This window comes from Poecilia mexicana, unplaced genomic scaffold, assembly GCF_051168715.1.
Source record: "Poecilia mexicana isolate PSO_F unplaced genomic scaffold, ASM5116871v1 scaffold_16, whole genome shotgun sequence".
Taxonomy (NCBI): domain Eukaryota; kingdom Metazoa; phylum Chordata; class Actinopteri; order Cyprinodontiformes; family Poeciliidae; genus Poecilia; species Poecilia mexicana.
In genome coordinates this window covers 2,199,438-2,223,622 of record NW_028263385.1, presented here as the reverse complement: position 1 = coordinate 2,223,622, position 24,185 = coordinate 2,199,438, and the positions used below count along the sequence as shown (strand labels likewise).

The 24,185-nt window shown below is 40.1% G+C and overlaps 1 protein-coding gene across 1 annotated transcript; it reads right to left on the bottom strand.

Moving 5' to 3' along the window:
- Positions 1 to 9,294: 9,294 nt before the first annotated feature.
- Positions 9,295 to 23,794, bottom strand: LOC148154918 (CD82 antigen). The gene is made up of 8 exons (XM_088013639.1): positions 22,017 to 23,794; positions 18,147 to 18,225; positions 17,035 to 17,147; positions 16,886 to 16,960; positions 12,195 to 12,293; positions 11,917 to 12,114; positions 10,989 to 11,072; positions 9,295 to 9,775 (listed from the first exon to the last, which is right to left on the bottom strand). The coding sequence occupies exons 1-8, from the start codon at positions 22,080 to 22,082 to the stop codon at positions 9,359 to 9,361; spliced, it is 1,131 nt and encodes a 376-aa protein (XP_087869765.1). The 5' UTR covers positions 22,083 to 23,794; the 3' UTR covers positions 9,295 to 9,358.
- Positions 23,795 to 24,185: the final 391 nt, after the last annotated feature.

Sequence of the window (24,185 nt, the reverse complement as noted above, 5' to 3'; positions counted from 1 at the left end):
TTTGCTGCTTGTCATGTGTGTGGTTGTTTTGTGGCTGCAGTGAGCCGCCAGCCTGCAGCAGGACTCGTCTTGTCCTGCTGCAGGCTGGCGGCTCACAGCAGGACAAGCTTCAACACATGGAGCGTTTACGACAGAGGAATCTCTCCGCCTTCCTGGGAACGTGGGCAGGGTAACGCGTAGGGATGATGCAGCATTTCATCACCATTACGTCGCAGCAGCCAGCACCTCTGCTGGAGGAAAAAGTGAAACTGTGCTGACTGGCTGCAGGACGGCCGGGTTCTAGAGGTCCGGATCAATAAAAGGAGGCAGGAAGAGTCGACTGACGAATGAGTCAGAGTTCAGCAGAACCGGACCGGGACGCAGGAAACCCTGAATCATTCTCCATCAAATTAGAGCACAAACATTTAAATTCATTTTATATTCAAAATCCCTCAAGCTGCAGGTCAGCATGCAGCCAAAATACCCTGACCCTGAAGTCCTGTCGTCTCTTATCTGAGGATGTAAATCATAAACACTGTAAAAACACAAACTGTAAAAACACAAACTGTAAAAACACTAAATGTAAAAACACAAACTGTAAAAACACTAAATGTAAAAACACTAAAAGTAAAAACACTAAATGTAAAAACACAAACTGTAAAAACACTAAATATAAAAACACAAACTGTAAAAACACTAAATGTAAAAACACTAAATATAAAAACACTAAATGTAAAAACACAAACTGTAAAAACACTAAATGTAAAAACACTAAATATAAAAACACAAACTGTAAAAACACTAAATGTAAAAACACTAAATATAAAAACACTAAATAAATGTAAAAACACTAAATGTAAAAACACAAACTGTAAAAACACTAAATGTAAAAACACTAAATATAAAAACACAAACTGTAAAAACACTAAATGTAAAAACACTAAATGTAAAAACACTAAATGTAAAAACACTAAATGTAAAAACACAAACTGTAAAAACACTAAATGTAAAAACACTAAATGTAAAAACACAAACTGTAAAAACACTAAATGTAAAAACACTAAATGTAAAAACACAAACTGTAAAAACACAAAATGTAAAAACACTAAATATAAAAACACAAACTGTAAAAACACTAAATGTAAAAACACTAAATATAAAAACACTAAATGTAAAAACACTAAATATAAAAACACTAAATGTAAAAACACTAAATGTAAAAACACAAACTGTAAAAACACTAAATGTAAAAACACTAAATGTAAAAACACAAACTGTAAAAACACTAAATGTAAAAACACTAAATGTAAAAACACTAAATGTAAAAACACAAACTGTAAAAACACTAAATGTAAAAACACTAAATATAAAAACACTAAATGTAAAAACACTAAATGTAAAAACACTAAATATAAAAACACTAAATGTAAAAACACTAAATGTAAAAACACTAAATATAAAAACACTAAATGTAAAAACACTAAATGTAAAAACACTAAATGTAAAAACACTAAATATAAAAACACTAAATGTAAAAACACTAAATATAAAAACACTAAATATAAAAACACTAAATGTAAAAACACTAAATGTAAAAACACTAAATGTAAAAACACTAAATATAAAAACACTAAATGTAAAAACACTAAATATAAAAACACTAAATATAAAAACACTAAATGTAAAAACACTAAATATAAAAACACTAAATGTAAAAACACTAAATGTAAAAACACTAAATGTAAAAACACTAAATATAAAAACACTAAATATAAAAACACTAAATGTAAAAACACTAAATATAAAAACACTAAATATAAAAACACTAAATGTAAAAACACTAAATATAAAAACACTAAATGTAAAAACACTAAATATAAAAACACTAAATATAAAAACACTAAATATAAAAACACTAAATGTAAAAACACTAAATGTAAAAACACTAAATGTAAAAACACTAAATATAAAAACACTAAATGTAAAAACACTAAATATAAAAACACTAAATATAAAAACACTAAATATAAAAACACTAAATGTAAAAACACTAAATGTAAAAACACTAAATATAAAAACACTAAATGTAAAAACACTAAATATAAAAACACTAAATATAAAAACACTAAATGTAAAAACACTAAATATAAAAACACTAAATGTAAAAACACTAAATGTAAAAACACTAAATGTAAAAACACTAAATATAAAAACACTAAATATAAAAACACTAAATATAAAAACACTAAATGTAAAAACACTAAATATAAAAACACTAAATGTAAAAACACTAAATATAAAAACACTAAATATAAAAACACTAAATATAAAAACACTAAATGTAAAAACACTAAATGTAAAAACACTAAATGTAAAAACACTAAATATAAAAACACTAAATGTAAAAACACAAACTGTAAAAACACTAAATGTAAAAACACAAACTGTAAAAACACTAAATGTAAAAACACTAAATATAAAAACACTAAATGTAAAAACACTAAATGTAAAAACACTAAATGTAAAAACACTAAATATAAAAACACTAAATATAAAAACACAAACTGTAAAAACACTAAATGTAAAAACACTAAATGTAAAAACACTAAATGTAAAAACACAAACTGTAAAACACTAAATGTAAAAACACTAAATGTAAAACCACTAAATGTAAAAACACAAACTGTAAAACACTAAATGTAAAAACACTAAATGTAAAAACACTAAATGTAAAAACACAAACTGTAAAACACTAAATGTAAAAACACTAAATGTAAAAACACTAAATGTAAAAACACTAAATGTAAAAACACAAACTGTAAAACACTAAATGTAAAAACACTAAATGTAAAAACACTAAATGTAAAAACACAAACTGTAAAACACTAAATGTAAAAACACAAACTGTAAAACACTAAATGTAAAAACACTAAATGTAAAAACACTAAATGTAAAAACACTAAATGTAAAAACACAAACTGTAAAACACTAAATGTAAAAACAAGTGCTATAGTTTAGTTTCTGGTGCGACAATCTGAGTTCACCTGAAATGAGAAAAACAAACGTATGAGGAACTTTTCAGCACCAAGTGAATAAATAATTTCTTAATATGGATGAAAATGTACAGATAAATTCATTTATAACAAAACATTTTCCCCCATGAAATAATCTGACAATGGAGCGAGAACGTTTTCATCAACATGGAGGCGTTATTTACCACAATAATACTTGGCAGCATGTGTTGTTTTTGTGGTGAATGAGATCAAAGTTGATGCTCTAACAGTAAAAATGGTTTATTGCAGATGTTGAGTTTCTGCTGAGTTCCTCGGACGTCTGCTGACATGTTGGTCCCGGAGTGAGTCAGAGAAAGTGATGAGCATTTCTGTGAAATGTGAAAAAGCAGGAAGGTGTGAATTCCTGCATCCCATCATGTGAGGAAACATGCAAAAGTTTCCAACTCTGATGTCAAAGCTTCTGAGAAGATGGCAGGAGGCTTCCGAAGAACGAGCTGCGATGATGGAGGATAAATATGAGCTGCTGCAGCCGGGAGCATCCACAGCACCAGCAGCTCGGGTCGGGATCAGGACCAGAACCAGGATCAGGACCAGAACCAGGACCAGGACCAGGACCAGGATCAGAACCAGGACCAGGATCAGGACCAGGATCAGAACCAGGACCAGGATCAGGATCAGAACCAGGACCAGGATCAGGACCAGAACCAGGACCAGAACCAGAACCAGGATCAGAACCAGGACCAGGGAGCCACCGGAGCGCTGCATCTTCTCCGCTGCTTCAGCCTCCAACAGAGGAAAACAAGTCAGTTCTTTCTGGCTCTTCATGTCCAGATTTGATCTGGTTTCACTGAAAGCTTCTGGTTTCTGATTAATGAAATCGGAATAGATCAGAGGAAAATAACGTTATTTTATGAGACTAAAACGATTTTGTTTCTGAATTTTCTGGAAGTTAAATTAGTTTCATTTCTGCAGCAGCAAGTTCTGAAACAAATTTAAATAAATTATCAGCATTTTATTACATTTCTTTTTTCATAATTTGACAAAAATAAACATTTTGGGGTCATGAATGAAAATCTAAATTTATGTTTAAATTTCTACCAGCGTCTTCTTCCTTACTATTTTTAATAATTTTAATGTCTCTATGTGTCTTTATGTCTTTAGTTGTTTGTTTGTTTTTAATAATTTTGTTTTCGGTTGAGATGTTTATGAATTATATTTGGTAAAAAAAAAAAAAAAACAATTAATAGACATAACTGAACTGAAATATCACAAGATTTTAACTTTATTTTCTAACAAGGAAATTAAAACCTTTTTGTTTATTTATTTCCATAAAAAACTGTTTAAAATATTAAAATAAAAAATAAAATGTGGTAACACTTTATTTGGTTTGTGCATAAAAGTGACATGACATCTGCCGTAAACATGAAGGAGTTTTTATGAATGTTCATGACTGTTGTCATGAAGTGTCATCCAGTAAATAATGACACTGTTTTTAGAAAGTTTAGTGGAAGGAAAAAGTTGGTAGAAAAGGTGCACAAGCAGCAGGAATCACTGTAGCCTATGAAGCAAAACCTGAATAGTGAATTTATGGTGTGTTGTTGAGAGGAAGATGAGCGATATCAGAACTAACTGGACTTCCAGAACCTCAGCTGAACCTCAGCTGAACCTCAGCAGAACCTCAGCTGAACCTCAGCAGAACCTCAGCTGAACCTCAGCTGATCTCCTCCAAGCTGCATTGATGCAGGAATTCATGCAAAATGAGCCCAGAGCCGAGCTGAACACAGCATGGAGATGCTGCCCAGTAGAATATCTTTGTTTGGCTTGATATATATATATATATATATATATATATATATATATATATATATATATATATATTTTTTTTTTTTTTTTTTTTTTTTTTTTTTTTTTAACAATTATTATTGTGAGAAAATCAGGAACATTCTTCCAAAGTGAAGAATTGGATTCCTGTGAATCAGTCTGGGTGGAACAGTTTCCATAAAACTTGTTTCACTTTGGAGTTAAATGACAGAACAAACATATTTTTTCATGCTCTCTAACTTATTGGATGCAGCTGGAAACGGATGGCGTCATGCTGTGGAGCCGTTTCAGGCAGAAGCAGCCGATCCAGAGTGATGGATGTTTTCAGCAGCAACTCGTCGGTTCCGGTGGGAATCGATCTCTGAGTTACTGTAATGTTTCCATGAGTCACTGCAGCGCCTGGCCCAGAAGAACCCAGAAACATTTCAGCATCTGGTCTTAATGCTCAGCAGCTTCCAGCCCGAAACACGACACCCAAAAAACCACCGACTGTGAATTTTACATGTTTAAACACAAAACATGCATTAATGTAGCATATTTTAAATTCAGGTGCAAAAAAAGGTTCAGGATTTATTTATTTCATTTTAAGGTATAAAAAACAAACAAAAAAAAATTTTTTAAGACTTTTTGTTGTTTTCTACAGACAATCAAAAACGTTAAAAACAGCATAAAAATTTTGGACAGATTTAGTTAAAATAAAAGAAATTTACACAAAAATATCAACAGAAACATGAAAATAGAGAATATTCAGTTTATCAGAAGCTGCTATATATGAATTATTTACAGCATAAATAATAAACTAAACATGTTATAACAACATTCCTTTAAATAAAAAGCCTGAAGCATGTCGGACCGACCCGCTGCTCATTTTGATTAACTGGATCATAGTTGGATTTAAAACTAAAAGATGCTTAATAGTTTTGTTTTTTTACTGAATCTGAACCAGATGAAGCTGAAACTACTGGAGGTTTATTTTTATCTTAAATGTAAAATGTTTATATTTTTGTTCAGTTTTGGATTCTTGTGTTGTTCTGTCACTAACTGCCTTTTCTTGAATCTGATTATTCAATCACTAATTTAGCTGACAATTATTCTAATAATCAATTAGCCAGATTAATAAATTTCAGCTGTAATAACTAGAATTGTACGCGGTTATAGCGGGCTCCTCGCCCGTCCACCAAGTTGACAGTTTTTTCAGGATGTTTGTTTTCTCCTGAAAGCAGCTATGATGTCATAAACAGGTACACAACTTCTGTTAGTTTTTTAGCAGCCAGCCTAGCCTTGTCTGCACAATTTGGAGGTGTTTACGCAGCTCCTCTCTCTGTGCGCAGCAGCTAGCATCTTGTTTCTGGGAGGCCTAACTAAGGCTGCTTCTCTTGCAGTGACTTGCCGTCTCGTTTGCGTCCTGTACCTGGGCTTGTGGGCGGAGCTTGTAATGGCGATGCCAACGAGCTGGACGTCGTCAGTGAACGCCGACGTGCGAAGCCTAGCCGGGAGCCTGGATGCGGAGCTGCAGAATTACAGCCGCTTGCTGAACGAGTCGGTGAGGCTCCATCTCTGGTCTCCGTCCAGCAGAAACTCGCCGGCGGTTTTAATCTCACTCTGTTTCATTCTGTTGTGTTTTTCACAGAAACACTTTAAAGGCCTGTCGTCTCTGAAGTGTGAAGAGACTTCGGACCTCTGGAGCAAGGTGAGCTGGAAACAGGCGCTGGATTCGGGGCTCCGTCTCGCCTTCATGCCAGGATTTCCTGTAAATGTGTCGGTTATCATAAGACATCCCTGGTTTAGCAGAGGACACGATTCCTCTATTGGCTGCTGAGGAAGTGAAAAATGATCAGCTACAAAGATGATAATTATTCGATTGTGACGTACTTTGGTGTCAACAAACAACAACCAGATGTCCAAACTATCTTTGCTTCTCTGAGTTCTTGCCACAATTTATATGTTTGCTCTTTGCCCCCCCCCCCCCGGCCCCGAGATCTGCTTTTTTTCATTTCTTAGTTGTGGTTTTTTAGGATGAAACAATAAGAAAATAACAATAAATCTGGAAACTTCTCTTTGGCTCCAATCCGTCAGAGGGTGCTGAAGTTAGTTTCTGCTTTGTAGTTTCAAATTCATGACCAACCGGCTTCATGTAGTGTGATTTAGCGTGGTTACCAGAGGAACAGTTCTCTGTGGTCATGAAGGGATGTAGATGGCCAACAGCAGGCTCAGCTAGGCCACAAAAAATGCTGAGTCAGTGTCCTGGCTTCTCCCATAGCATTATACCTCCTCTACCAGCCTGGACCAGGATGAATCAATTCGTTCACCAACTCCTGACTTATTGGACCAGGCAACATGTTTACAACCTGCAGGTTCAGTGACTGTGTGAATATTAGCCTCAGTTTGCTGTTGCTAGCGGTGAGGTCGTCTGCTGCTGTAGCTCGTCTTCTTCAAGGTCCAACATGATGCTACGCATTCAGAAACAGTGTTGGAAGCAGTGATTTGACCTCTGACATCAACAAGACAGCTAGGAGAACTTTAGGCGGTGCTAACTGCTAACTGAATGGTTATGCTAATCATTGACATTAGATCTGTTAACAGAGACTAAAACTTCAAACCAGAAGTTGAAATGTATTCAGTCGAAAGTTCACAGATTAATTTGGGGGAATCTAACTGCGTTAAAAGTTTTCAGTTAGCAAAAATTGCTAAATGAATAGTTAGCATCACTATTAGCGTGTTAGCAGAAGTGTATCCACCACTAGTTTTGAGTCATTCAGGTTTTCTATGAATTTTCAATAAAATGTTTTCATTGCAGTTGGTCGGCAGACTCTGTCAGAAGCAAACCTGCACAGCAGATATCCAACGTTACGTTGACGAAAACAAACGTAACAAAACGGAAACTTTGGCAAAAAATATGTTGACATTCAACGGAGAGCTGCTGCAACACCTGGTGAGTTCCTGCGAGCTGATTGGAGGAGAAACTATAGAAAAGAAGGGAAGAATCAAATTAGAAACGGAGGAAGGAATAAGGTGTTTTTTCATAGATTTTGTAAGAAGAAGCAGATGATTGATTGGTTGATTGACTGATTGGTTTCAGAGTGTGGACCCCTGTCCCGTCCCGTCGTCCACCAGGGGTCCTGCCCTGGTCCCGGGCCACCAGAACCTCTCCAACGTCCTGGTGGATCTGATGCAGTGCATCTCCTGCTGGAGGAAGCAGGTGAAGGCGGTAGTGGAGCAGAACCCGGGTTCTGCTCTCTGAATGCAGAGATGATTGAATTCCTCAGGATAATTTATTGGCTCCTCAGGATCCTTCAGGTCAGCTGGACTGATCGACGCTCCTCCAAACAGAAATCCTGTAAATTCACTCACATCTGAGTATCAGCCTCTCGCCCGCTGGCGGCTGGAGAGGCACAGCGCCCCCTCCTGGCCCAACAGCAGAAGGCTCTAAGAAATGGATGGACATGTCTAATTTTCTGTTTGCACTCATAAAGAGAAGCTTGAATTAATGTTTATTCCTCTTCTGGATTATCCATCTTTGTTATTTTATGGAGTCACGTTTTCCCTTCTTTCCTTTACTGCATTAAACTTTTTATTTTTTAATTGTTTAACTGTTGAGATTTTCTGCGCCGTCTCTGTGGGGCGCTGTTGAGTTTGGAGTAATCATTTATGTATTTTTGTAACTTTTCTACAAGATGACTGAAAATGTTTTTCTATTTATTGAATACTGAATAAATCATTTAATATTTAATACAATTAAGACAAACAAAAGTCTCTTGGTCACATTTAATCCCAAGGCTGATTTTCAACTTCTGGTTCTGAACAGTTCTGCTGCTACTTCCTGGATATGGAAACACTTTTTAAATAACAAATTTGCTCAATTTGCCTTTAATTATTTGCTACTAATTATTAACAACATTGATCTATATAAAGACAGCCATCATGTTACTGATTTCTCAGAATAATGATCAACAATGAGTTAAGAATGTAGGAAACAAATATTAATATGTGACACTTTATTTCAACAACATGGTCTAATATGAAACATATTTTCATCTAGTCAATTTCAAATTTACACCAGTGCAAGTGTAATTTTTAACAATAAAAGCAAACATCACAGCTCACTGCTAATGCCTGGTTCACACCACAGGATTTTAAAACTGTTGGGTTATTTTCAAAATCAGAGAAAATACACGAACAGATTTCAATAACCAACCTTCAGATGTCAGACGGGAAATCTCCCAAAATCTCTCGAGATCAAACGTGAGTTCAGAGTAAACAAACATGGCCGACGATGGCAAGCGATAGTTTGGTTATAAACGGAGATAAAAACAGCGCTACGGTTCTGTTTTCCAAAGGAACGTTTCTGAATCATTCAGTCGCAGCTTTATTAACCTGAAACACGGCGCAGATTTTTGAAGGAGAAAATAGTACTTTCTCTTAAAACTCCTCAAGCAGCCACACTAGTTAAGTACAGGAAAACTTTTAAGAAATAGAAACATTTTAGAGGAGAAAAAAAAAGTTTTTATTCAAAATAGAAAATGTTTACAACATTGTATCGGTGTTTAATAATGCTGACTAGCCACCTGGTACCCATGGTAACCCTGGTTCTGGTTGTAATGAAGTGGCTCCTGGAAGCCCTGGTTCTGGTTTAAATGAAGTGGCTCCTGGAAGCCCTGGTTCTGGTTGTACTGGTCATAAATCATGTTGTTGGCATCTCCAGCTGGCATGTACCCCTGGTTCTGGTTCTGGTTGTACTGGTCAGCTATGTTGTTGGTGTCTCCAGCTGTCATGTAATTTGGTTCTGGAGCGCCTTCATCCGGGTCCATGAAGGCGTAGTTCTGCTCTCCGCCGTCCGGGTCGGGCTCGGAGTCTGAGTCTGAGTCGGCGTCATCTTCACCAACGAGCCGCTTGTTTTTCTTTAAAGCGTCTTTTTGTCCAAACATGCGGAACAGAGACCCAGCGATGAAGAGGTCAAAGATCTGCAGAGCAAAGGGCCGTTAGCACCCCCTTCGGGCAGCCACAGTAATTACAACTGAAATGCAGAAATCCATTTTTTAAAAGTTAATGACTGAAATTGTATTAAATTGTACAAAACATTATATTACTTGTGATTTTGCTGTCTATTTGAAGTTAAATTAGAGATTAAAATACAAACATTTCATCCACCATTAGTGTAAATTTAGTTATGATGAGAATTAGATCCAGCAGGAATTAAAGTAATGAAAGTTCAATCAGTACATTGATCATTTTATTGATGCTGTTTTTGTTCAAACTAGACTTTATAACTGAGACAAATTATATGTTTTTGAACAGGTTTTGCTTTTTGTCATTATTCTATAAACCTAAAAAAATAAAAAGTTATAAATATTGAATTTCAACATATGTGCTTGAATTGGTGTTCAAGCCAGGAAGAATAAAACCATCAGGAATTCATAGTTACAAGTTTTAAAGTCACTATGAGATAGAATATTTCATATCATAATTTTGATGAATTTTAAAGTCATGATTATGATACTGGAGCTAACAGCATGACTTTCTATCTCATAATGTTTGTTCTAATATCTATGACTCTAAAACTTTAGAATCTGAAATCATTAGTTTTATTTTTTGAAATTATGACTTCCTGTAATTATGACTTTAAGACTTTTTCATGGTGGAAATGCGCTTCCATCCCGTTTCACGATGAATATTCTATTACCATATCTACTCATGTTAATTAATTAATATTCATATTTTAATTTTATGTATGTCATAATGAAAATATAGACTCAAAATTTCCTATTTCTACAAACATACCTACATTTTGCTAATTTCCATTGCTTAGTTGCAAGAGTCACTAAAAGCTATCAATTTCAAATTAGAAATAAATTTTATAATTTTGATCACATGTTCTCTATTTTGATGTATGATATACAGAAGACATTTCTCAGCCTAAATGTATATTTTACTGCAGAATCTAATTAAGGGTTAAGATTAATTACTGAGTTAATCGGCCTGCTGCATGTTTCCTCTTTAATAAACCAGGTGTAGTTCACACTCCGACCACTAGATGGTATCTAATTACTGATAATAGGAACCTTAGAATGAGAGGAAACTATATCTACCGACATTTGTAGTTTTTATACTCCCTCCTGGTTTTATTCCTAGTGAAAGAGGAATGAGTGGAGGTTAAATCTTTCAGATTATTCTTACCTGGATTAAAATGAGGAATGCAGCCATGGCAACGATGGTTATGAAGTTCTCCTGCAGCCATTGGTTGATCTTCTGACCGCAGCCCTGCGGCATTAAACACATCGTTTCATTGAACCAGCTCATTATCAGGTGAAGATTCTCAGTGTAGGCGTGTTGCATGTTGTTTACATCTGGAAATTTTGCACATTAGCGCAACACTGGAGTGCAAAAAGCTTATTCTTTTGCGTTCCAGGCGCTGCTGCGGTAGAACAGTTAACTAAATGAAATCTGGAGATCTATTGTTAATTCAGTGCAGTGCGCCACAGCAAAGGGGAAAACAACGCAGAAAACCCGTTAAAAAAACAACTCGAAACCATTCCTACTCTTTTTTTCTCGCTCACTGTGTCGGCCACCCTTCATGCAGACTCGTTGTCATAGCAACTGACTGACAACAATGCCACTATATGCGTCACTATTCAACACCAAAAAATATGCAAACATTTTCCACACAAAGAGCAGAACATTCAGTACATTACAGTTTTATGTTTTTATGCTTGATGTTTATTTTGTGATTATTAATAAGTGATTGCTGTGATAGATTAGCTACTGCTGCTATTAGCTAAGCTAACACAGCAGTGGTTGATTAGCTCATTTGAAGCCCTGCTCTACAGATTATTTGTCAGAGTTGGTGTGAGGGACGCTTTTTTTTAACTGAACCAAAACACCAAATTCCACAACATATCTAGATGTTAAGGTTGTCAAAGCCAAGCTAGCATAACTGACCTACTTACCTCTCCCTAGCAATTTTTTCTTAATTAAAACTTTCCTGACGAAAACACTGCGTCTCTTTTTCTTTTATGTATCAGACGTTAGCAGCTTTTTGCCCTCCAGCAGGGGGCTGCGGCGTCTAGGGATCCAGATTTCTGCTGTTCGTTTTAGTCGACTGTACCTCAATAAGAATCCCATTTCCTGTTCCAGACACCGTTTCATTGGTGTTATTGGTTTCCAAGCACCAGGACGAGTTTATGCTAGGCTGAAAGGACCGGAAACAGGAACACGGTAGCACGTTCAGACTCGTCAGGTTCAGAGTTTGAATGAAGGAGTTCTTGAGCCAGTCGTCCGGTCCATTTATTCCGCAGCAGTTGGTCTGTGAGCCAGAATAAAAACAAATATCAACCAGGCGTCTTTTACTTTAACTAGGACAGAAGTGATGGTGGAGAAACTCACATAATGCTGGATGTTATCCATGATTATGTCAGACCTGCTGCTGCTATTTCCGTACCGACTTATGATGTTATTCACGGTTTGAGTCAGACTACTATCGATCTGGTGAGGGAAAACAACAGTAAGCTACGATCTTTGATAAAGACTGAATTAAACACAATAACACACAAAAACAGACTGAAACATTCACACGTGCATTCAAACCGCACCAGAGTTCAACCGAACCGATGAATCATTGTTAGCTTTTATGGTCCGCATCAGAGTTTGCAGGGGCGGATCTAGAAAAATATTTATGGGGTGGCAAGAGGGGGGCAGGGATTTTTTCTGAGGTGGCAGTATATATATGAAATATTGTTTTTAACTTGCATTGTTTCAAAATGAGCTTCATGTAGCACCGAGGCTTAAATACAATTTCTTAATATAGTATAGTTAATTATTTTTACGTCTTTCATACTCCTGCTAATTGATGTATTACTGGACTGGACAGCGCCTATTGGTCACTATGTGATTCATTGTGTCCAGAAAACCATTTTATCCCAATGCAGGACAAGGAGAAATCTGACACGAAAATATTAGTAGCTCCATCATTTGTTATTAGGTATATCTATTAAATACGACTTAAAATAAAGATTAGAAAACTGATGTTTGACAAATTCTCCGTGATACAAATCTATAAACAATTTAGTTTCTGTTAGTTCTGTCAAGATGCAAGAAGGGGCAAATTTCTCTTATATTGGTCAATCGTTTTATTTTAAATATGCTGTAGGAGCCGTAGTTTGACGACTTTTATAAATATCAACACGTTTTGTGAACACAGGGGATTAGCTCAGTTTTTGTCGCTTGTTTTTAGGAATTGCAACGGCTGCAGGGCGCCACAATAAAGGTACAATAAAGCTGATAAACAGGTGAAGAACCAAACTAGACAGAACCACTTCTGACTGTTTGCCAAGCCAAACATCCAATAAAAGTTCCACCAAGCCACTACTGAGGCACTTGATTGGTTCAATGTAACTTATTGATTGTTCTTGATTATTTATTTTCCTCTTTCACCAAACAATTACAGAGTTCAAACATTCATTTGTTTTCATGCTACCTGCTCTGGTAAAAACCATCGGCCCCAAACCCAAATGCCTGCTGGTCCTTCAGGCCCCTAAGCTTATAGAAAGAGGACTGACCCACATTACTTCCTGAAAATAAATAAGAAAAATAATAAAACAAAAATAAATAAAATCAACAATTATCAACCTACAAATAAACTCTGTAAATAATACAAAAAATAGAAATTTAAGAATAAAGTAACAAAATTCAAATGGATAAAGAAATAAAGACAAAATAGCTCCAACAACTGCTATTCCGCCTTTTCTCGCTCTGTATGACCCGTTGCCATGGCAACCGACAAACAACAGGTCACAGAGCAGACAGAGCAGAGATCACCGACCAGGGGAATCAACACCAAAAAGCAAACATTTCCCACACAAAGTAGCAAAAACACCAAAACAGAACATCCAGTCTGTTACATTATGCTGTCAGGCTTAATGTCTATATTGTGATTATTAATAAGTTTTCGCCTGAGCACAGCGGTGGTTGATTACCTGATTTAAACACCTGCTCTACTGATGACTTGGTGGCGGGTTGTTTAGTGCTAACGGAACCAAAACACACCGAACTGCGCAGCACATGCTAAGGCTATCAATGTCAATAGAAGGCTAACAGTTAGGCTAGTATAACTGACCCACTGCTCACTTGTTCAATGTTTTCTTAAAATTAAAACGTTTTCCTCCCCTGTGAAATCTGAAGCCCTTATTACCATTATATATGGTTGAATTAACTGCTAAACATTGCGTCCATTGTTCTGATTCTTTGCGTGATTGTAGTATTTTCCTGACCACCGATATTCCTGACTCAATGAACAGCAATGGCGCTAAGTCACTAATGTCTAGTCCAGTAAAAAAAAAAAAAAAAAAAAAAAAAAAAAAAAATATATATATATATATATATATATATATATATATATATATATATATATATATATATATATATATATATATATATATATTTATTAGAGGTGTGCCGATCGATCGGTCACCGATCATAATCGGGCTGATTTTCGTGAAAAAGTGCATGATCGGTGATCGGCGATCATTGTCTCTTTTACCGATACCGATCACCTACATCTCATTTCCCAGCCTGCCTGTTCAGCTGGTCTCCTCTTTCCTTCACTCTGCGCAAACGCGCAACAACAAATCCTAAGCGATGTGGAACTATAACGCACTGAGTGAATGGGGAAGTTTGCTGCGGAAAATTGAAGCAGGTCAAAATGCATCAACACGACGAAGCTAATACGACATAAAAACAATGAGATACTTGACGGAGTTTGGCTACATCGAGGCTCACTGCAGTAAAAAAGACATACGGAGGATCAGACAGCAGGTAAAGCAGCGCACAGCTACAAACACTCACCCGGATTAGCATGACGGTCAGAAAGCTAAACAAATAACCCGCAAAATTATTTAAGTCTTCGAGCTGCGATGTCAGACGCTGGTTCTGCTCTCCTGTTGAACCGCTGCTACGCTACAGGTAGTAATATCTGACAGACGGAGCTTCGCTTCTGCTCCACCTGGTAGTGACTCTCACACCGAACCTGCTTAAAGCTGCAGCATCTAACTTAAAAAAAAACAACATTTTACACACATATTAAAACTTTCGCTGTCCTAACATGAGACAGATAATCTCTAAAAAAAATAATCGATCTCCTCCCTGATCTGCATAATTACTCCGCTCAGTCAGAAACAGCCAATCAGAGCTAGCAGTAATCAGCTAGCCGCCATGCTATCAGGAAGTTTTCATTCAGTAACTCTGGATTGTTTATTGTATGGAACCTGTTTTTGCCTTTGAATGTTAAGTTTTATACTTGAATTTTTTTGGCAATGTTGAGAGGTTTTATTTTGGCTCTTTGTATTATTTAGCCTCTTCAGAGCCTTCATATGTTATCAGTCTGTTAAAGATAGTATTATCAATAGCAGTACAATTTGCACAAAGCCTGTTTTGTTTAGTTTTCTTCTTGAAAAAAGTTATTAAAAACAAGTTTTTGTCTAAATTAAGGTGAATTCATGGTTCCTTTTTCCACATAATGTAACCGGTAGTGTTTATGATAAAAAATAAATAAATAAAATAATAATAATAATTATGTGATCGGTATCGGTGATCGGTATCGGTGTATCGGCCCTCATGGGTGATCGGTATCGGCAGGAAAAAACCTGATCGGCACATCCCTAATATATATATATATATATATATATATATATATATATATATATATATATATATATATATATATATATATATATATTATATATATATATATATATATATATATATATATATATATATATATATATATATATATATATATCCACCAATGCTGCTGGCCCTCTGTTCTTCTCTCGCACTTCCCGCTACTTAGCAGTGGGTGTCAGGTTACATTGTGTTGCATTTAATGTTGTCGGAAAAAAGAGTTTCATGCGCTTAATGTCCGATTTGCCATAACTATTTATTGAATTCATTGTCGTTAGCTGGGGTGGCAACAGGGGTGGCAAGGCTCTCATGCCACCCCAGTAGATCCGCCCCTGAGAGTTTGATTACGCATTCATACCTCCACAAGCAAACCAGACTTTCTAGGCAGATGTACTGGAGTTGGATTACAGTGGACTAAACAGCGCTGGTGTGAACGCAGCCTAAACAGCCAGACAATATCGACATTTACATTCTTGTCTTTTGAGTGAAACAAACTGATTACGTATGGAAAAATTTGACTTTTTCCTTCTTCTGTTCACGATTCACTATTTTCACAACCGCTACTAGCCTCACTTTTAGGTGTTCTGTCCAATGATTTCTGTGCACACCAGAGTAAATCCACATTGCACTTTGAAATCCCAGGATATGGTGCTGGCCTGCTAGGTCTCCTCATGACTTCCTCCTAATCTCAGGGTTAGACTTTTGAGCTAACATCCGAGCCACAGGCTTGTTTAGCTGTTTTATGGAGCTTCAGCAGTTTTCAGCTGTTCTGATAGACTCCAGCAATGGACATGGAAGGAATATGACAATGACCTTTGACCCTGGAAAGTCTTTAAATGATCTCCCTCTAGGTGGACGAGAATCAAACCAACTGATTTCTTCATGTAAAAAGTTAAAGAGGCGGTATTATTATTATTATTCAGGCACTTAGTGCCATTTTATAGCACAATCAAGTAACTTTTTTACTGTCACTTGTTATAAAAATGCTAAATATATCAAACATGATGTCAAAGAAATAGTTACTTCCTGATTTAATTGGGCCTTTGTCTCTTTAAAAACTCCTGCTCTTTCTGAAGCTCCGCCTCCAGGAAGTCATCCCAACATGGCTCCTCTATTAACCCTTTAATGTTTTTACCAGTGTTGCTCTTAGCAGCAGCTCCTGGAATGAGCTCAGCAGATGTTTGCTAATTGCTGCTGGCTAGTCTGAAGGAGCAGGGTGGGGGAGGAGCTGCGCCTCAGAGGCGGGGCTTGGTCCACCCAGGCGTTTTTTACAGGTTGCCAGTATTTCTCAGATATGAAAGAGTCAAAGCAAAACTTTTTGATGAGGGAAAAATATTAAAACATTTTGGAAAGAAAAAAAGTAGATTTTACGTGATAAACCCGCTGTGAAGATGACTGACCTTGTCTCTGTTCAGGAGCAGCAGGATGGTGACGTACAGCTGACCCAGGACCAGCGCGATGAGGAAGCCAAAGTACTGAGGAGGAAGAGCGCCGAGTGTTGACCAGGTAGCAGCTGTTTCCCCTCAGCAGGGAATCATGGGAAACTCACCACCAGCAGCAGGAACCGTTTCTCCAGGGCCGCTCCAGTACACCCAGTCAGGCTGACCAGTGCCACCACTCCACCGATTATAAACAGGCCCGCTGCCACCACCTGCAGCTCCTCTGGACACAAAAACCACAAAAAACATAAAAATACAAAAAATATAAAAAACATAAAAGTACAAAACTCAGATGGATTCAGGGTGAAGGTCACACCACCACCAGACATGTCCGACGCTAACTGGGTCATGCTAAGGAAATAATTAAAAAACTAGAAAATGAAGTCAAAATATTGTGACTTTACTGCCATATTATTTAGCTTTATGCCACAGGTGTCAAACTCCAGTCCAGGCCGCCGCCCTGCAGCTTTTAGACTCTGCTGCAGCACCTGAACAGAATAATCAGGTCGTGAAGGCTCTGGAGTCCTGATCTGCACCAGGAGGAGGAGATGAAGCCATTTGATTCCAGTGTTTTGTACCTGTAGCTCATCTAAAAACTGCAGGGCAGGACTGGAGTTTGGCTTTCCTACTTTATGCTCATGTAACGTCATTCTTGTAAGTTTATAATTTTATTCTCATATTGTTTCGATTTATTATTTTACAACTTTATTTTTATAATATTTTGACTCTATCCTTGTGTGACTTTATTTGGCTGTGGTACTCCACCACAGTGTCTGTGACTGTGTTGTGATCTGCAGGATTTCCCTGGGAAGTTTCTGAACCGTCAGCATCAGGTCCAGTTTTGTTGTGGATCGGGACAAAGCCTCCAGAATCCAAACAGTTTGACTGAAACTATTGCAAATTTACAGGAATTTTTCTTTTTTTTCCCATTCATTGGGTTGCAGAAAAACCCATCTGCCTTACTTCAAATGACAAAGATGAATAGGTTTATATTAAGTCATATTTATACCCAGAGAAACAGGAAGTGATGGATTATTAAATAAAAGTTCCTACAAACTCTGATGCCATTAGGAAAAAAGCACTGTGAAATAAAATCTGCTTTATTTACATTTACTTTACTGGAAATTTCAGTTCTCATCTTTTCCTCTGGGGAGATTTTCCTCACCCTTAATAAATGTTACGCTGTTCCTTTAAATAAAAGTATTTATTTTTATTTTGGTACCAGAGGAGAGGACATTCAGGAAGCTTCCGGTGTCGAAGAGGATCCAGATTCCACAGCCCATAACGCTCAGACCCAGAACCTGCAGAGAAAGTCCAGCTGAAGTTCAGACCTGCATCATGTTTATCAGGTTACAGGTGAGCGAAACACAGAAGCTGAGCCTGGAGAAGCAAAGACCTTCAGAGGAGACATGCTGGACATGCTAACAGGAAGCTAAAACTGAAGCTATGCTAAACCAGAATGTAAGCTGAAGTGGGATAAAATTAAATTTATGTTTAAACTGATGTTAGGCTACGCTAAAAAAACACTTATCCTAAAACAAAATTTAGAATATGGCAAAAATGAAATGTATGCTCAAAGGGAATTTATGCTAAAACAATTTTTTGCTTAAACAAAATGTATGCTAAAATGTAATTAATACTAAAATGAAATTTATGCTAAACTGAATTTATGCCAAAGCCAAATTTAGACGGATGCTATCATAAAGTCCATTGTGCACATTTTGTTATGATTATTGCATTTTGTTGATCTTTCTGGGCCACCATACTTCTAAACATCTAAACAGTTAAATCACTTTCTTAAGTCATAAAATGATGCAAAAGTCTGAAACTATAACCTTTCAGTCTGAATCCTGGGTCCCTGAATCAATAATTGATAGATTATTTTATTGGTTTAGGGACAAACACTTAGCATGTCATACACTGTAGCACTTCATGGCTCTTCCCTGGAAGGGCCTCGACTTAAACAGCCATTAAAACCTCACAAGAAGCAGCTTCATATGTCATGATAAATTATTTCCAGTTCCAAGTGCTGAGCCTTGGGGAATGCCTTTACAGAAAAGATTCACCACAGTCATTTCCTGTTGCTTCAAAGAGCCACTTCCTGTCACAACAAACAAAACAACCAGGAGGAACAGAAGGACTGAAGGCAACGAAACTGGATCTGGAAACAGGAAATGTTCTTCACATCACAAGTTAATATTAAACTCTGAAGAATAAACCAGCCCTGCGACAGACTGACCGCCTGTCCAGACTGCCTGTCCAGGCCACCTGTCCAGACTGCCTGCAGGCCGCCTGTCCAGACCACCTGCAGGCCGCCTGTCCAGACCACCTGTCCAGACCACCTGTCCAGACCACCTGCAGGCCACCTGTCCAGGCCACCTGTCCAGACTGCCTGCAGGCCGCCTGTCCAGACCACCTGCAGGCCGCCTGTCCAGACCACCTGTCCAGACCACCTGTCCAGACCACCTGCAGGCCGCCTGTCCAGACCACCTGCAGGCCGCCTGTCCAGACCACCTGTCCAGACCACCTGCAGGCCGCCTGTCCAGACCACCTGCAGACTGCCTGTCCAGGCCACCTGTCCAGACCACCTGCAGGCCGCCTGTCCAGACCACCTGTCCAGACCACCTGCAGGCCGCCTGTCCAGGCCGCCTGTCCAGACCACCTGTCCAGACTACCTGTCTAGACTACCTGTCCAGACCACCTGTCCAGACTACCTGTCCAGACCACCTGTCCAGACCACCTGTCCAGACTACCTGTCTAGACTACCTGTCCAGACCACCTGTCCAGACTACCTGTCTAGACTACCTGTCCAGACCACCTGTCCAGACTGCCTGTCTAGACTACCTGTCCAGACCACCTGTCCAGACTACCTGTCTAGACTACCTGTCCAGACCACCTGTCCAGACTACCTGTCTAGACTACCTGTCCAGGCCACCTGTCCAGACCACCTGCAGGCCGCCTGTCCAGACCACCTGTCCAGACCACCTGCAGGCCGCCTGTCCAGGCCGCCTGTCCAGACCACCTGTCCAGACTACCTGTCTAGACTACCTGTCCAGACCACCTGTCCAGACTACCTGTCCAGACTACCTGTCCAGACCACCTGTCCAGACCACCTGTCCAGACTACCTGTCCAGACCACCTGTCCAGACCACCTGCAGGCCGCCTGTCCAGACCACCTGTCCAGACCACCTGTCCAGACCACCTGCAGGCCGCCTGTCCAGGCCGCCTGTCCAGGCCGCCTGTCCAGACTGCCTGTCCAGGCCACCTGTCCAGACCACCTGCAGGCCGCCTGTCCAGACCACCTGTCCAGACCACCTGCAGGCCGCCTGTCCAGGCCGCCTGTCCAGACCACCTGTCCAGACTACCTGTCTAGACTACCTGTCCAGACCACCTGTCCAGACTACCTGTCCAGACCACCTGTCCAGACCACCTGTCCAGACTACCTGTCTAGACTACCTGTCCAGACCACCTGTCCAGACTACCTGTCTAGACTACCTGTCCAGACTGCCTGTCTAGACTACCTGTCCAGACCACCTGTCCAGACTACCTGTCTAGACTACCTGTCCAGACCACCTGTCCAGACTACCTGTCTAGACTACCTGTCCAGGCCACCTGTCCAGACCACCTGCAGGCCGCCTGTCCAGACCACCTGTCCAGACCACCTGCAGGCCGCCTGTCCAGGCCGCCTGTCCAGACCACCTGTCCAGACTACCTGTCTAGACTACCTGTCCAGACCACCTGTCCAGACTACCTGTCCAGACTACCTGTCCAGACCACCTGTCCAGACCACCTGTCCAGACTACCTGTCCAGACCACCTGTCCAGACCACCTGCAGGCCGCCTGTCCAGACCACCTGTCCAGACCACCTGTCCAGACCGCCTGCAGGCCGCCTGTCCAGACCACCTGCAGGCCGCCTGTCCAGACCACCTGTCCAGACCACCTGCAGGCCGCCTGTCCAGACCACCTGCAGGCCGCCTGTCCAGACCACCTGTCCAGACCACCTGCAGGCCGCCTGTCCAGGCCGCCTGTCCAGACTGCCTGTCCAGGCCACCTGTTCAGACCACCTGCAGGCCGCCTGTCCAGACCACCTGTCCAGACCACCTGCAGGCCGCCTGTCCAGGCCGCCTGTCCAGACCACCTGTCCAGACTACCTGTCTAGACTACCTGTCCAGACCACCTGTCCAGACTACCTGTCCAGACTACCTGTCCAGACCACCTGTCCAGACCACCTGTCCAGACTACCTGTCTAGACTACCTGTCCAGACCACCTGTCGAGACTGCCTGTCTAGACTACCTGTCCAGACCACCTGTCCAGACTACCTGTCTAGACTACCTGTCCAGACCACCTGTCCAGACTACCTGTCTAGACTACCTGTCCAGGCCACCTGTCCAGACCACCTGCAGGCCGCCTGTCCACACCACCTGTCCAGACCACCTGCAGGCCGCCTGTCCAGGCCGCCTGTCCAGACCACCTGTCCAGACTACCTGTCTAGACTACCTGTCCAGACCACCTGTCCAGACTACCTGTCCAGACTACCTGTCCAGACCACCTGTCCAGACCACCTGTCCAGACTACCTGTCCAGACCACCTGTCCAGACCACCTGCAGGCCGCCTGTCCAGACCACCTGCAGGCCGCCTGTCCAGACCGCCTGTCCAGACCACCTGTCCAGACTACCTGTCCAGACTACCTGTCCAGACCACCTGCAGGCCGCCTGTCCAGACCACCTGTCCAGACCACCTGTCCAGACCACCTGCAGGCCGCCTGTCCAGACTGCCTGTCCAGACCGCCTGTCCAGACCACCTGTCCAGACCACCTGTCCAGACCACCTGTCCAGACCACCTGTCCAGACCACCTGCAGGCCGCCTGTCCAGGCCGCCTGTCCAGGTGACCCTGCCTCTCGCTCGAAACGTTCACAGGAGAGGCAGCAGCACCTTCCGACCCACTAGGGACAAGGGTGGAAGAAAATGGATGGATGGAGAATAAACCAAACGTAGAAATATTTAAAAACATGACAAAACCAAATCTCCAGTTAGAATCCATGAAGAACCCGATTTAAACAAGTTGATGATGAAAATCCAGGAGAAACTCACCAGGAAGATGGAGTTTAAGACTGTGAAGCAGAACTTCAGCATCTCGATTTTCACGTCCAGCTTCATCCTGACCAGCAGCAGGTCGACACCTTTCTGTCACTTTTTCTTGTTTTCTGTTGTTTTTCTCTTGATTTCTGTCGTTTTCTGACAACAGATCCACAGCAACAGAGACGTTCTCCAACAAACCGCTTTGCTTCCCGTCCAACCCTCTGGGAACCGAGTCTGTGCTGAGATCAAAGGTCACTTCCTTATTACCTGTTAAACATCAAACAGCTCAGGTGGTTTCCATGGAAACAAACAGCAGGTGTTAATTTTTTACAATGTAGCGTTAGAAGCAGCTGCCCTACAACAGCGTCTTGCTGTTTCCTGTTGTTTGCAGCACTGGTTGTAACAGGGACATTTAAAATGTTCCTGAATGTGAAATACGGTGGAACCCGTCCTGATGTGTCATGACGTCCCTGCAGGACATCAGGAAAATCTGGTGTGTCCCCTGGGGGCCCTCGCACCTCACTGTGAGATCCTTCCCTACAGTTTATTTCAAACAGAAACGATCAGTGCGACCCTTTCACCCCGAGCCGGTGTTCTGTCTGTCGTACCTCGTAAATCCAGCACACCTCGTGGTAATGCGCACATCGATGTTACGTTTCTTATAAATCCATCATACCTGTAGAAGTTTCATTTTGTGTGTTTTATTTCTCAAGAAGTTTATGGTAAATTAAAAAAAAATAAAATAAGAAAAGTCCAGTTATTTCCATGCTGAGTCCAGAAAGAGGTGATGTTCTGCTGGTTGCCCAACAGCTTCGGTCAGCATCCAGCGTTATTCATGTTGTTTTAGGACACATTCAGTGCAGTTTTCTAAAGAAGTAATAAAATATTAAAAAGGTAGATTAGCTATAGGGACAAAATATTTTGTTGCGTTTCTCGATTGATTTTTACCCAGAAAGCACATGGGCAAAAACCATGAGTGAACGGTCACTGGGACTGACTTAGTAAATATTCCATTGAGGGAATGTAACTATAACATATTAATTTCTCATATGTTAACATAAAGGCTCGTTTTGAAGTATAAGCTGCTTCGAAGAACTCGACCTGGGATGCGGCGTTCATAACAGACACGTGTTCATCTGCTCTACCGCTAGCAAACAACCGAACTGATTAAATAGCATAAAAGTCAAGCAGTCCCCTAAAAGTCCAACAGATGGCAGCAATGCGCCCCACAGTTTACAGGACACACTTCCTGCTAAAGAGCCCCCTGGTGGTTGAAGAAAAATCCACATATAAAAATATAATACAATAAATAAAATAAAATCTGAATGCTCTCTGGTATTGTTCAGGGGGCCGGACCAAATGTGGACGCGGGCCGTAGTTTGGGGACCCCTGCCATAAGGTATGTTGGATTTACGGGTATGACAGAACACCTGTTACGAAGCCACCGCAGATCAGACAGGTGACACAAACCTGCGCCGCTCCCACGTCCATCAGGAGCCAATCAGCTTCACCGCTGCCCAACAGCCAATCAGCTTCACCGCTGCCCAACAGCCAATCAGCGTCCAGCTCTCCGCTCAGGTCGTTTCTGATTTAAGCCTCTGATTCAGATGAACAGAGGCTGCAGATAATAACTCAGACATTAAAGTGACTTTACCTGAAGTCAACCAGCAGAGGGCGCTGTGACGCACCCAGAGTCATCGAAAACGGAGAAACTGAGTTTCCTTCATCTAGAAGCTTTTAAAAAAATTTTTCACCCCAAAAGAGAAGAAAGTCTGGAGCCATAAAATCCTCCTCTGGCCTCAGCAAACACTCCTCGTGTTTCTCAGCAGGAAAAATGTCTGCAGGCCAACAATCCATCAGGAAACCCCGATTCTTCTCTGGAAGCATCACTGGGAACAATGGAGTTATAAATCTGTTTAACTGGGGAGGGCTGACTGGGAGCCGAGCTGAACAGAACCAGAACCCAGAATGGTGCAATCCTTTCCTGTTATCTGTTGGTTCTGCTTCACTATGAGCAGCAGTGGAGCAGGAAGAGGATTCAGATGAAACAAAACGTTAATTTACTTTATAAAGCTTTTAGCTTTCCAACTGATTTACATCTGAGCTAAATGATGTAAACCAGTTGGCAGTTAAGTTACCAAGACATTTTAACCTCTAATAGTTTGTAAACTAAGCATCTAG